This window comes from Bombyx mori, chromosome 25 (genome assembly GCF_030269925.1).
Source record: "Bombyx mori chromosome 25, ASM3026992v2".
Classification (NCBI taxonomy): domain Eukaryota; kingdom Metazoa; phylum Arthropoda; class Insecta; order Lepidoptera; family Bombycidae; genus Bombyx; species Bombyx mori.
Genome location: NC_085131.1, coordinates 5,545,249 through 5,557,884, shown reverse-complemented (window position 1 = coordinate 5,557,884; position 12,636 = coordinate 5,545,249). Strand labels below are relative to the sequence as shown.

At 33.5% G+C, this 12,636-nt stretch overlaps 3 protein-coding genes across 5 annotated transcripts; 1 reads left to right on the top strand and 2 right to left on the bottom strand.

The window, feature by feature from the left end:
- Positions 1-131: 131 nt before the first annotated feature.
- RpS29 (ribosomal protein S29) lies at positions 132-1,476 on the bottom strand. 3 transcript variants are annotated; one of them, XM_062675987.1, is made up of 3 exons: positions 1,286-1,476; positions 1,092-1,191; positions 132-770 (listed from the first exon to the last, which is right to left on the bottom strand). In XM_062675987.1, the coding sequence occupies exons 1-3, from the start codon at positions 1,345-1,347 to the stop codon at positions 753-755; spliced, it is 180 nt and encodes a 59-aa protein (XP_062531971.1). In that variant the 5' UTR covers positions 1,348-1,476; the 3' UTR covers positions 132-752. The 3 variants fall into 3 exon arrangements, with proteins under 3 accessions (XP_062531971.1, NP_001037279.1, XP_062531970.1); NM_001043814.1 differs by having other exon boundaries at positions 132-176; positions 1,286-1,407; XM_062675986.1 differs by having other exon boundaries at positions 707-1,191.
- A 3,516-nt stretch (positions 1,477-4,992) lies between these two features.
- On the top strand, positions 4,993-12,634 carry LOC101740316 (adipocyte plasma membrane-associated protein Hemomucin). The gene is made up of 7 exons (XM_004924503.4): positions 4,993-5,152; positions 5,428-5,569; positions 8,054-8,262; positions 8,546-8,834; positions 8,944-9,137; positions 10,086-10,303; positions 10,521-12,634. The coding sequence occupies exons 2-7, from the start codon at positions 5,445-5,447 to the stop codon at positions 11,601-11,603; spliced, it is 2,118 nt and encodes a 705-aa protein (XP_004924560.2). The 5' UTR covers positions 4,993-5,152; positions 5,428-5,444; the 3' UTR covers positions 11,604-12,634.
- LOC101740180 (transmembrane emp24 domain-containing protein 5) lies at positions 9,117-10,000 on the bottom strand. The gene has a single exon (XM_012688947.4). The coding sequence runs from the start codon at positions 9,908-9,910 to the stop codon at positions 9,176-9,178; it is 735 nt and encodes a 244-aa protein (XP_012544401.1). The 5' UTR covers positions 9,911-10,000; the 3' UTR covers positions 9,117-9,175.
- Positions 12,635-12,636: the final 2 nt, after the last annotated feature.

Sequence of the window (12,636 nt, the reverse complement as noted above, 5' to 3'; positions counted from 1 at the left end):
TAATCATTCACAACTTTATGATGACCATTTATCAATTGAAAAATATTTTTTCATTTTGCTCTGTCATATTCTAATGCAGTGAAATTGAAACACTGTAAGTGTTGTAAAAAATGACCAATTAAAACAAAGTGTTTACTTAAAAGTAAAATTTATTATTCCTACTCCATTTAGTCCAGCTGAAACAAACAAAAATATATTAATATTTCCCAAAGTACATCTGTGATTTTACAGATTAAGTATGTCGTAATTCTAAATCTCAAACTTAATAAAAAGTTAATGGAAAAGTGATAAGGTCCAGCCCTATTATACAACTCATTTGAAAGAGTACCTATACAAATCTTTCTTTTTCAAAATAATCTTTACAAATTCACATAAAAAAATATATATTTATATGAATTTTTTTCCCCTTATTCCTCAGATGGGTGGACGAGCTCACAGCTTGACTGGTGTTAAGTGGTTACTGGAGCCCATAGACATTTATAATGTAAATGCGCCACCCACCTTGAGATATAAGTTCTTAGGTCTCAGTATAGATATATTTTATAACAAAGAGTTGAAATGTCACTGTCCTGTTCTCAAAGTCTAATTCTCTCACTTATTTTTAGTACTGGATATTAAGCTTTATAGTACAACACTGGGTAATGTGGGTAGCACTATTTCCTTTAGTATTATTTGAAAGAATGAATTTTAATTCAAGTAAGACCTATTGTGTAGTAGCATTTATTTTGTGATTGATATCTTCGCACTGAGCCTTAAGCTCTTCTGGGCATCTAGAGCAATAAAAAGATAAGGTTATACAATGCTGTACTCAAAAAAAATGGCCTACCAGTAGTAAACATACAATAATGAACTAAACACCGTAGAGGAAGTAGAGAATTAACTGAGCACTATGGAAGGATGATAAGGAAGTCGTAGAAGTACCTCGAGGGGTATCACGGTATTTAACTAAACGATGGCCTATGATACCAATATATCAACCAAAAAGGAAACATAATAGAATCGTCACAGTAGTACAGAAAAAATGAGGACAAAAACCAGTCTTATTGAGAAAAACAGGATTAAATAAACAGGAATAAAATATGCATTATTACCTTCTTGAATCCTATGTCATGAGCATACTCTCTGAAGCACTGTCTGCATATGTTCAAACCGTACTTGCGGATTAAGCCATGCCTGTTGGAGCAGGATCGGCTGCAAAATTATAATTCAACCATTCAGCACGTGTAATAACCAAACATTGCATTGAAAGTTTCATTTCGATACAAATTGATAAATGTGTACATACCATGACCGAGATCCTTGTCCGTATCTGCGAGGGTGAGAATACCAAATATTTGCGTGGCCCATTTTAAGAAATTAAATTGTTTCTCGCTAACGAGCAACAAATTAGATACACCTTCAAGATGGCGAACTTGAACGAAAGAACGACAAGTTGAAAAAGCAGTGACACTGGCAGTAAGTGTCAAAATAAAATGTACCGGTAAAATGGGGCGATTAGGGATTGACAGGCGAATCGGGAAAAAACCGGGAAAATCTTTCGACGCTCAATATAAGTTTTATATTCGTTGCAAAATCTTCCATTTTTTGTAGTTTAATAGTAGAATGTTGAAAGTTCACAAAACAACTCTGAATATGCATGATAATAGCTGCTAACTTCTAAAAAATCCCGTTTCAAATTAACTTCCTGTGGTGGTCATTATTTTAGTGCTAGAAACTTTGCTCTCTTTTATTTATTTGATAATAATAGAAGACGACTATGATTTATAAACGTTATTTAGTGTTTGAACCAGCATATATATTAAAGGTAAGTCTCAGTTGTTATTGGTTTTAATGTATTTGATTAAATAAAAATACATGTAAAAATCTGTTGTTTTTGGGGATATTGGGGACGTCTTAGGTACAAATAACAACGAAAAAGGGGTCAATTGGGATGAATATACGTGAAATGGAAACGACCTAAGTATAAATAGGTACAGGTTTGTAGGGTTGTCTATATAGTTATAACAATATTTTTTAAATTTGTTGGTAAAAATCTGGTTTATTCGAAGCGAAATTGGGAATAAGTCTTTATTTGAAATAGATAAGCAATTTAATATAAGTAAGTCGATTTTGCAGAGACATGTAACAAGATCAATAAAATCTCAAGGTGGACAAAAATGTCTAAGTAATACATAATAAAATATTTAATATTTGTTCAGAGTGGGGGTATTCATCTGATTAATCCATGGAACACCGACACACCTAATCTCTTAACCCAGATAGAAATATCAGCACTGTCGATTGCACCTATAATTGAGGTGATGTCTGCCATGTACTTTTGTCAGTTTTTCAATTTTTTTTATTGATGATCACTTTGTTGGTGCAACTAAATAAATAAATTAATTAAAACTGTATATAAAAATAAAAGTAGTGCCAACCCTAGGAAATTTCTCATTTCGTCCCAATTAACCGCAATTTTCGGGTAAATAGGGATTACACCTATTTTTGCATTTTTTGCTATAACTGGAATGCTAGTTGCATAATTTTAAATTAGATAACAAAGATGCCCCCAAGACTCAATCATTTTGATCCTGATATAGCATTATATACATCAACAACTACCTTAAAATTGCTCATAAAGTTGGAATTTGTCCCTAATCGCCCCATTTTACGGTAGTAGTTCCGTTTATCTAACAAAAAAAACGAAGGTATCACACCACACATCCAAATCTTTCATAGTAATTTTATTAAAATTTATTATTTAACAAACAATATGAAGCAACAAATATGAATGAAATGAGATAAACTTGATTTATTTGAGACTTAATCAATTAAGATTAAATGAAATAAATCAAGAAGAGTTGGGATGAAATAAGCTCTCAATAAAATGATGGTTATTTATTGAGATTTTTCAATTACCTTTTTGGAAGCGCCCGAGATGTTACGTTCAGCGGCATTGTTTCATTTTTTCTCATTTATCCACATTCACAGATGTTAAATAGTCAATAAGTTACCACCATCATCATCATTCTCCTGCCCTTCTCTCAATCACCTGGGGTCTGGGGAACAACATGTTTCCTCCTTCCATACTCTTCTTAAGGGGTAGATGTTGCTCGCGTCCGTAGATTACCATCTTTTCCTAGACCCGCCCTACACGTGCCCTCCGGGTGGTGCAAAATGAGCAACAACGCCAAGCAACAGGCGCCGGTTAATTAACCTGAATAATAGTAACCACAAACCATGAGGACTAAATTGCCTCAATAAGAGTGGCGATGGTACCCTTGGAAAGTATCATTAGTATTTCTCCGAACCCATTTAAAAAAATATGGAAAGTCAAAGTAATGAGTGTGATTTGTCAAGGGGGCCGGGTAGCCCCCGTCTAACCCCAGAACCCGTGATAATCTCAAATAAATTTAGTGGTCTTCAAATTGATCTAACAGACGAAGACTCTGAAAGTGCCACGGTTAGAAAAGCAAGCAAGCCGCCGCCAATTGTAGAATTTAGATCACCAGAGTTCTATCGCAAAGACATAAATGACCTTCCTATTAGATGGCAGCAATATAAAGATAATAATGGTAGATAATTTGATTAAATAAATATATTAAATGAAAAAAAAACGAATTTTAATTTTTCAGTACAATTCGGCAATTTCGTACTTTAACCCTCAGGATAAAAGGCTTTATCGGAAAGAAATAAATGTATCTTTTACATACCGTACCGTACATACCTACCTCAACCGCAAGTAGAATAACAAGTACATATATAACACAATGTAAGCATGGAGTTAATAAATACCACTAACTCTATGAACACAAGTCCTTATATATAATATACTAGCGACCCGCCCTCGCTTCGCTTCGGAAACATTAAATTTTATTATTGATATGCAAGTCCCGCCATGTTGCGCGCGGTACAATAACTGCGGGTGACGCCGCAGAGCAAAGCTAGTCTAAAAAAGTAGCCTAAGTTATTCCATATATCATCAGCTACCTACTCGTGAAAGTCTTATCAAAATCGGTCCAGCCGTTCCAGAGATTAGTCGGAACAAACAGACAGATAGACAGACAAAAATTGTAAAAAATGTTATTTTGGTGTATATATATTCATATGCATGTAGTAAAAAGCGGTTATTTCAATACTACAAACAGACACTCTAATTTTATTTTTAAGTATAGATAATTATTATTTTTAAGGGATTTTGTGGTAAAGAAGACCTTTAAGTCATGTCTTATTTTAATTTACATTCTTATTTTTATGAAAAATGATAAACTGGAGTTAAATAAAATGAAGATGATTAATTTGAAACATTAATCAACTGGGACGAAATTAAATGTAGTCAGATGATATGTTATGGGATGAAATGTAATCTCAGTAAAATGGTGGTCATTTATTGAGATTTTTCTGTGGATTTTTTGGAGGATCCCGAGAAGTTTCGTCCAGCGGCTTTTTTTCATTTTTCCACATTTGTGCATTTTCACAGATATTAAACAGTTAACATACCACTGTTATTACACATTTAAACCTGAAGAAACACTAATTAGATAAAATAAAACAAATCACACAACTTCACTCCTCGCGTTCCCGCCAAAAAGTCCTTATACACTTTTTTAAAGGAATTTTATGACCTGGTAACTGAGACCTTTAAGTCATGTCTTAATTTATATTCATATTTTTATGAAAAATGACATTATGGAGTGAAATGAAATAAAGATGATTAATTTGAGACATTAATCAACTGGGATGAAATTAAATGAAATGAAATGGGATGAAATATAATCTCAGTAAAATGGTAGTCATTTACTAAGATTTTTTCAGTGGACTTTTTAGAGGATCCCGAGATGTTACGTCCAGCGGGTTTGTTTCATTTTCCCACATTTGTGTACTTTCACAGATATTAAACAGTTAATAAACCACCATTATTACACATTTAAACCCGAAGAAACACTAAATAGACAAAATAAAACAAATCACACAGCTTCACTCCTCGCGTTCCCGCCAAAAAGTCCCCTTATACACTTTAATATGGTTCAAACCATAGATTATACACTTAATATATTTGAGGTTCAAACTTCAAGAAAAATAAAAAGTAGTGGTGGTAAAGTAATAGGTAAAAGTTTCGGGCCACATTTACAATTCCAAATCAAAGTCCAGAGGTGTTTTTGAGACAGAAAAGGTAATTTATTGCTAATTATCAATTTAAACCAAGGAATTACTCTGATGTTATTTTCGTTTACCTGATCAGCTAATTGTATATAATATAATTTCACGTTTAGACCTTAAGAGATTTTATTTGTGTCAATATACTCTTTAATTATTATATTATAAATACGAATGTTTTGACTTCGTAAATGAAAAAAATCCATTTATATTGACTAACAAAACATAACCTGATCTTTGTTGAAGCCTTGACTTTGAAAAATCTACATAATGTAAATTGTCAATCCTTAGTCTCAACTCGGAAGTACATGATGGGGCTAATAACAGGATTAATAAAAAGGCTGCTAAAGTTGGCATTATACATTGCAGTCTTTGCAATAGCTGTGGTGCTAATCCCGAACATTCCTCCATATACTAAATTCTCAAGCATCAAGTGAGTAAAATCTATTGTTTGATAAATAAAATATTTTTTGGAAGCATAGACTGATATATGAGCAGATGCTTATCGTTCCAGTCGCACTTGTTAAAATATATAAATACTTTGAATACACAACTATCTGTAGTGAGCATTTGTAATAAATGTACAATTAAAGGCCTGCTTCATTATTCAATAGGTGAACAGGTAATTGCTATAACTTCGTAAAAAATTACATAGCTCCCAAGTACATAAAATATGGAACTTATCACAAAAAAAGGTATAAAATAATTGTAGCATTAAGTATTTTCAGTAAAAAAAACAAGCTAGTGAACTTTCACTCCATTTTATGTAACTCGTTACTTTTTTAAGTTGTAAGTTTTTTATTTTAATCCCAGTACAGTTTTGTTTGTTTAATCTTCTATATATATATACAGTCAAAACCGTTTGCTGCGACATTGGTTAGAACAACATGCCGGTTATAATAACCTAGAACAAAGGTCCCGGCTGAATGCTATATGACTGCCTTATTAAAAACATTGCTTTATACAACATTGCTTATAACGACATACCTCATAAAATGACCACATTTAAGTAATAGTTCAGAGAATTAGATCTGTTAGAATGACTGGCTAAGCTGTATTGTAAACAATTTGAATAGATATCCACATTTGTCTTCAATGGCTATTAAAATCAGGAAAGAATACAATAGGATTTAGTTTAGTGAAGGGTCTTTTCTAATTCTTAGAAACAAAACACGTGCATGCATTAGAGTCAAAGCCCGCTTCTTCATATCTCTTCAGTTAGTTTGTTACTTATCTATACACAAGACGCACCAAAACTTTGTGGAGTTATTAGTGAAACTTTAAAAATGTCGCAATGAAAAAAAAAAACAAATTAATATTGAAGAAAAATCGCGTATTATATCCAAGCTAGAGAGCGGAATTTCAAACAAAGACTTAGCAAAGGAATATGGTGTATCACACTCGACAATTTTAACCATTTGGAAAGAGCGATGACGATACGTTAATTAAAATCCAACGTGAATTATAAAATACCTATGCACAACAGAAGTGTTCCAAACAGACGACCAAAATTACAGATTTTATGCTCACATAAAAATAATATGCATGTTGTACTTATGTGTAATAAACAAAATGTACATAGTTGAATAAATATATTTTTCTGATAATTCCCAATCGATTTGTTTGTACTTGCATGATACACATTAAACATCACCGGTTGTTACGACTATCGGTTTTAACGACTGAATATGAGCAGTCCCTTCGATGTCGTTATAACAGATTTTGACTGTATAAATGAATTGCTGTTCGTTAGTCTCGCTAAAACTCGAGAACGGCTGGACCGATTTGGCTAATTTTGGTCTTCAATTATTTGTGCAAGTCCAGAGAAGGTTGAAAAGGTAGATAAATATCAAAATGCTCAGAATTAAATCAAAATAACAATTTTCCGGATGGATTCCTTTTGTTTGTTTTAAGTTTATTTTATACAAAAGCTTAGGTCTTTTATTTATCGATTGAGGCACTACGAAGTCTGCCGGGTCAGCTAGTGTGGAAATAAATATTAGGTCAATAATAAAATAAGTAATTAAAGAAAATATTATAATTAATGTTTAAAAATAAATTAAATGCAGTTTCTGGATGATAGCTACATTTTACTATCAGTAACTCAAGCCACACAACGAAAGATTAAATAAAATAACTTGTCATAAATATTCTTTATGCATTCTTCATACATACGTGCACAAAAAAAATTAAAAAAATTATACCATTACATGCAAAGACCATAGTTGATGCAATTTAAAGGCATGTCTCATATCTGAAGGCACTCACATTGCGGTGTAAATCAACCCAGGAAATATGTAGCTCAATACCAGGTAGACCGTGAGTTCAATTATTCAACTAGTCCAAAAAAGAACTGCTATACCAATTGTCAACCAGAAGAGCCAAATATAGATAACATATGTAATTGAAATTTATTCAAAGTGCCATTTTTTTATTATATATATATTTTATAGCCTTGGGCTTCCAAAAATGTCAACTGGTCTCTCATGGCAATACAATAGTAATATTCTGTGCCTGAATTATTTTATTTGTGGAAAAGCCATATCCCAGGAGTCAAAAAGCAATAACTAACCTTTTTTTTTATTGCCCTTGTAGGCAGACGAGCATACGGCCCACCTGATGGTGAGTGGTTACCGTCGCCCATGGACTTCAGCAATGCCAGGGGCAGAGCCAAGCCGCTGCCTACTGCTGGCCTTGCAGTTCTTAAGTATTTTTTGATCAACAAATGTTTGTGCAAAGGTTATTTCTAATCTTAATTATGTAAAAAATAGTTATTGCACATCATTAACTAAACATATTTGTGGCTTGTCACTATTAAGATTTGATTTGACAAATAACATATTTGAACAGCCATGGGCTTAGAAGTTAAAATTCCTGAAGAAAAAAATCTTAATCTAAGCATTAATCCAATTTTTAGATTAGAACCCACAAAGCCTAGAACAGGTATATTGGAATCGAATGGGCTTCTAAATAATGCTGAACAACTATATAAAGGGAAATTGCTGGGACCAGAAGCATTCCAAACTTTTAATGGGGAATTGTATACTAGTTTAGCCACAGGAGAAATTGTGAAACTCACAGCTGGAGGTCATGTTACTTTTGTAACCAAAATTGGACAACCTTGCAGTAAGTGTAATAAAAAACAATTTGCACTAATACTTTTATGTTGTCAACAAAGCTATAAAGTATTGATGAGCAAATCTGCAAATTATAAGTGCAAAGCTCTTTCTGTTGAACAATGTCGACTGATAATTAATAATGAAATATTGAGATACATTATAATGTTTCTCTTTTTTATGCTTAGGCTACAAAACCTTATATAAATACTATTTGCTTTTAACAGATCATCATTTTATGTCTATTCCCAATTCCTTCTAAGGATATTTTTCAAAATATAATAAATTTTCAGGTGGACTTGCTTATGAACATATCTGCGGAAGACCATTAGGTTTTGTTATCGACGAGAAAACGAAAACTTTATATGTAGCTGATGCATATCATGGTATTTGGAAAGTAGATCTAATCACTGACAAGAAACAATTACTTGTGTCCCCTCGAGTAGAAATTCAAGGAAAAGTACCTAAGATATTCAACAGCATCATTCTGGATAAGAATGGGAATTTATATTGGACAGATTCTAGCGCTGATTTTTATTTAAAAGATGGTGTTTTCAGTACACTAGCTGACCCATCCGGAAGGTAAAGTTATTAAATAAAAATTATTAAAAAACAAATTTAGTAGTTATATATTGTTTTCTTAAAATGTGGTTAGGTCGTGAATTTGGTAAGGATTTTCTTCATTTCATAGGTTACTGCAATACAATACTGCGAAAAATCAAAGTAAAGTTGTCTTGGAGAACTTGTGGTTTCCAAATGGGGTTGTTGCATCCCTTGATAATCAGTTCATTGTGGTAGCCGAGACCTTCCGCTACCGATTGCTGAAGTACTACATTGATGGGCCGCATAAAGGAAACGCAGAAATATTTGTCTCTGGACTGCCAGGTAATTTATTAAAAAACCGTTCGATACTAAATCGTGTTTCAATACATTTTATCTAATCCAGTGTAAGGCTTATTGAATAACTGTTTGATCATGTAGACCTGCAGCATGCCAACGATACACATAAAGGTGATCTGGAAAGCGGACCACACATCTACTATGAACGTGTCTGCGACGGCGAGGTAGCTGTCTCGTGATTTGGCCGCACCGTATCGATCGAGCAAATGACGTGCCCTCAACACGAGTTTCAGTGTATGCAACAACGACTCCGCTATGAATTCGATATCCAAATAATACGTTTTGCCATTTTCATCAGTTCCCATCCACTGCAGAACTTCCTCCACTATCCGCTCATTGCCTGCATCGTCGACAAAAGTAATTGGAGCCGCTTTATCTTTTTTATTTTCTGGGGCCTCTATCGAAACATAAACGAACACTAGTTTGGAGTTCAGGACGCTGTACGTGTTGTCCATACAGAATGCATAGTCGCCGTCGTAATCCAACTCGATGATGATCGAGTTCTCGGGTTTCTTATAGTCCGAAATCAACTTGACACCGTTAGGATCGATGACGTCGAAGGAGATGTCCAAGTCTCCGTGCTGACCGTCGATCACTTGGTAAAACACTTCCAGAATATGTCCGCTTTCCCCTTTCTCAAAGAAGCACGTTCTTGATCCAGGTTCTATTCTAAAGTTGACGTCACTCTCGTATATGGCTTGAGCTAAACACAGCGCGCTCGTTATAATTGTAATAGCACATAATTTAATGAAATGCATTTTTGTAATTAATACAAATGCTGTGAAAAGCTTAACTCTCAACTGTGCAAAACTCAATATGTAACTGATGTATTCATAATTGTTTATTTAGGTGTGCGCACTATGGTTTTAACTCAAGGATACAAACCTATTGTTTCATTTCAATGTGTTTATTGACTTAAAATATTTCCATTAGGTACTCCAGACAATTTACGCGCGCTACCTGATGGATCTGGCATACTGGTGGGATTGTATACAATGTTCAATGATGATAATCCGCTGCTCACGAAGTCCATGTCAGAAACACCGCACGTTAGGAAGCTTATCGCTCGCTTGTACAGACTCATCGAGTTACCATTTGAATATCTAAACAAAGTCTACCCACACTTTTTATTCGACGAAATTACTTATTACGTAAGTATGATGTTAAAAATAGAAATAGCTATTATAAGCAGCAGGCGTCATCTTCATTAAATCTCTGTCATTACTGACGTTCATGAACAACTGTGACCACTCACCATCAGATGAGCCGTACAGTCATCTACCTTCCAAGGCAATAAATTTTTCAATTTCATATAAAATAATTGTAATGACCTTTGCTTTCTCTTTAAAATCATTTGACAATTCACAGATTGGGCATTTCAAAAGCATCTCTGGATTAACTCCAGCTTTTTCTGGATTATTACAATTAGACTGGAATGGAAACATTGTAGCCTTGTACGACAATACTGATAGTACTTTAGGGCATATAAGTGATGGCATCGTCTACAATGGAAAAATATACACTGGCTCTCCTAATAAGCAGGATTTTATAGGGGCAGTTCCTGCTCCTCCGCAACTATTGAGAGCTTTTTCTAAAACAGTAGAAACTAAAGAAATACCAAAAACCGCATCTAAAATTGAACAAACGAAACCAGTACAGAAAGAAGCTAAAGTAGAAAAAAGAGAAATTAAGACTGAAGCCCCGAAGCCTATTGAACAGCATAAACCGACCCAAAAACAGCACGAGAAAAAACCAACGGCGGAGGCTCCACAAAAATCTCAACCAACTGTAGAACCGCCAAAACCCGCCGCTAACATCGAACCCAAAACAACATCCAAACCTGAAACAAAACCAACCCCTAAACCAAATTCACAACCATCCAAACCAGAAACTAAAACAACTAATAAACCAGAAGCTAAACCAACGCCTAAACCAGAAATTAAACCAACGCCTAAACCAGAAAGTAAAATACCTTCTAAGCCAGAGACTAAACCAACACCTAAACCAGAAACTAAAACGACTCTTAAACCAGAGACTAAACCAACGCCTAAACCAGAAACTAAAACAACGCCTAAACCAGAGGCTAAACCTACGCCTAAACCAGAGACTAAAACGATTCCTCCAACTCCTAAACCGGTAACAAAACCAACGACCAAACCAGTAACGGAATCTTCCAAGCCCGAAATAAAACAAACTCCAGATGTAAAGCCAACTCCGAAGCCTGAAATAAAGTCGTCTCAAACACATAAAACTGAAAGTGCCCAGGTACCAGACAGAAAAGAAAATCTGGTTCAAAAAGATACTCCAAAAATACGGGCAGGTGTAAAATCTGCCACACAAGAAATACCTATAAAAGAAGAGATACCATCTGACACTGCCAAGCCGAACAAGGAAACATTGAAAGTCATTAAAAAAGATGGTCCTACAGAGATTCCGAATCCTAATCTGTAGAGACCTCGAGGTTGTTTTAAATTTGAATGTGAAGGATCTCTTTGAGTAATTTTATATTTTTATTAACTAATCATTTCGTTTAGAAATTCTAAATTATTTCCAGATCAAAAATTATGTCTGAAAATCATTCCAATTTCTCATTCCTCAGTTGTAGAAAACCTAAGTAGTAATGAACATAATCGTAGATATATAATATTATACATGCGTTTATGATTGTTCACAATTTGAGTGACCGTAATGTTTGTAGCATAATGAGAGTATTTATAGTTAGAGCGTATTTATAGTTTAACTATTTTATTATATTTTATATTTATAAAGAATGTTGTGAATTTTAAATGAATGAAAATCATGGACCAATTTTATAATCCAATTTTTATAGAATGATGGTACTGCAAGTTTTATGAAAAAAATTCGATTTAACTAAAAAAAAAATAACGTACAAAGGTTTAAAAAAAATTCTGCAGCAAGGCGGACACTATTTTAGTACTAAAAATCGCTATATTGGTAATTTCGTTATTACCACAAAGATAAAAAGTGCAGCACTTTCGAATGAGCTAGTTGGAAATGTGAAGCTATTTGACAAGCTGCTATTAAAATTAAATCGAATCATTCATTACATTTGTCATCAGTTAACGACGTTTACTTTATCGCGTATATGAGCATCAGTTATTGTTTATTACAAGGTCGCCGAAAGTTTTACAATCAATGCAAAAAAAAGTATAAATAATATCACAATAATATCACACAAAGCATCATTTACCTTTAAATCATTTTTATTTTAGATACCATAGTTACCATAAATCAAGTCCTGAATCACTTTTAGGTTTAATGTACAATAATTCTAAGTTATTCTAGCCTTCATTGTTATTTTGTGATTTTTATCCATTTTGATTGATTTCGTATCAAAAAAAGAGCAATATAAGGGCAATAAATAAATTATTTACTAATAAATATATACCTTTGTATCAAAAAGTTTAATAATACTATTTATTGTTTTATCACATTTTTTAATAAAAATGAAAAAAACTACATG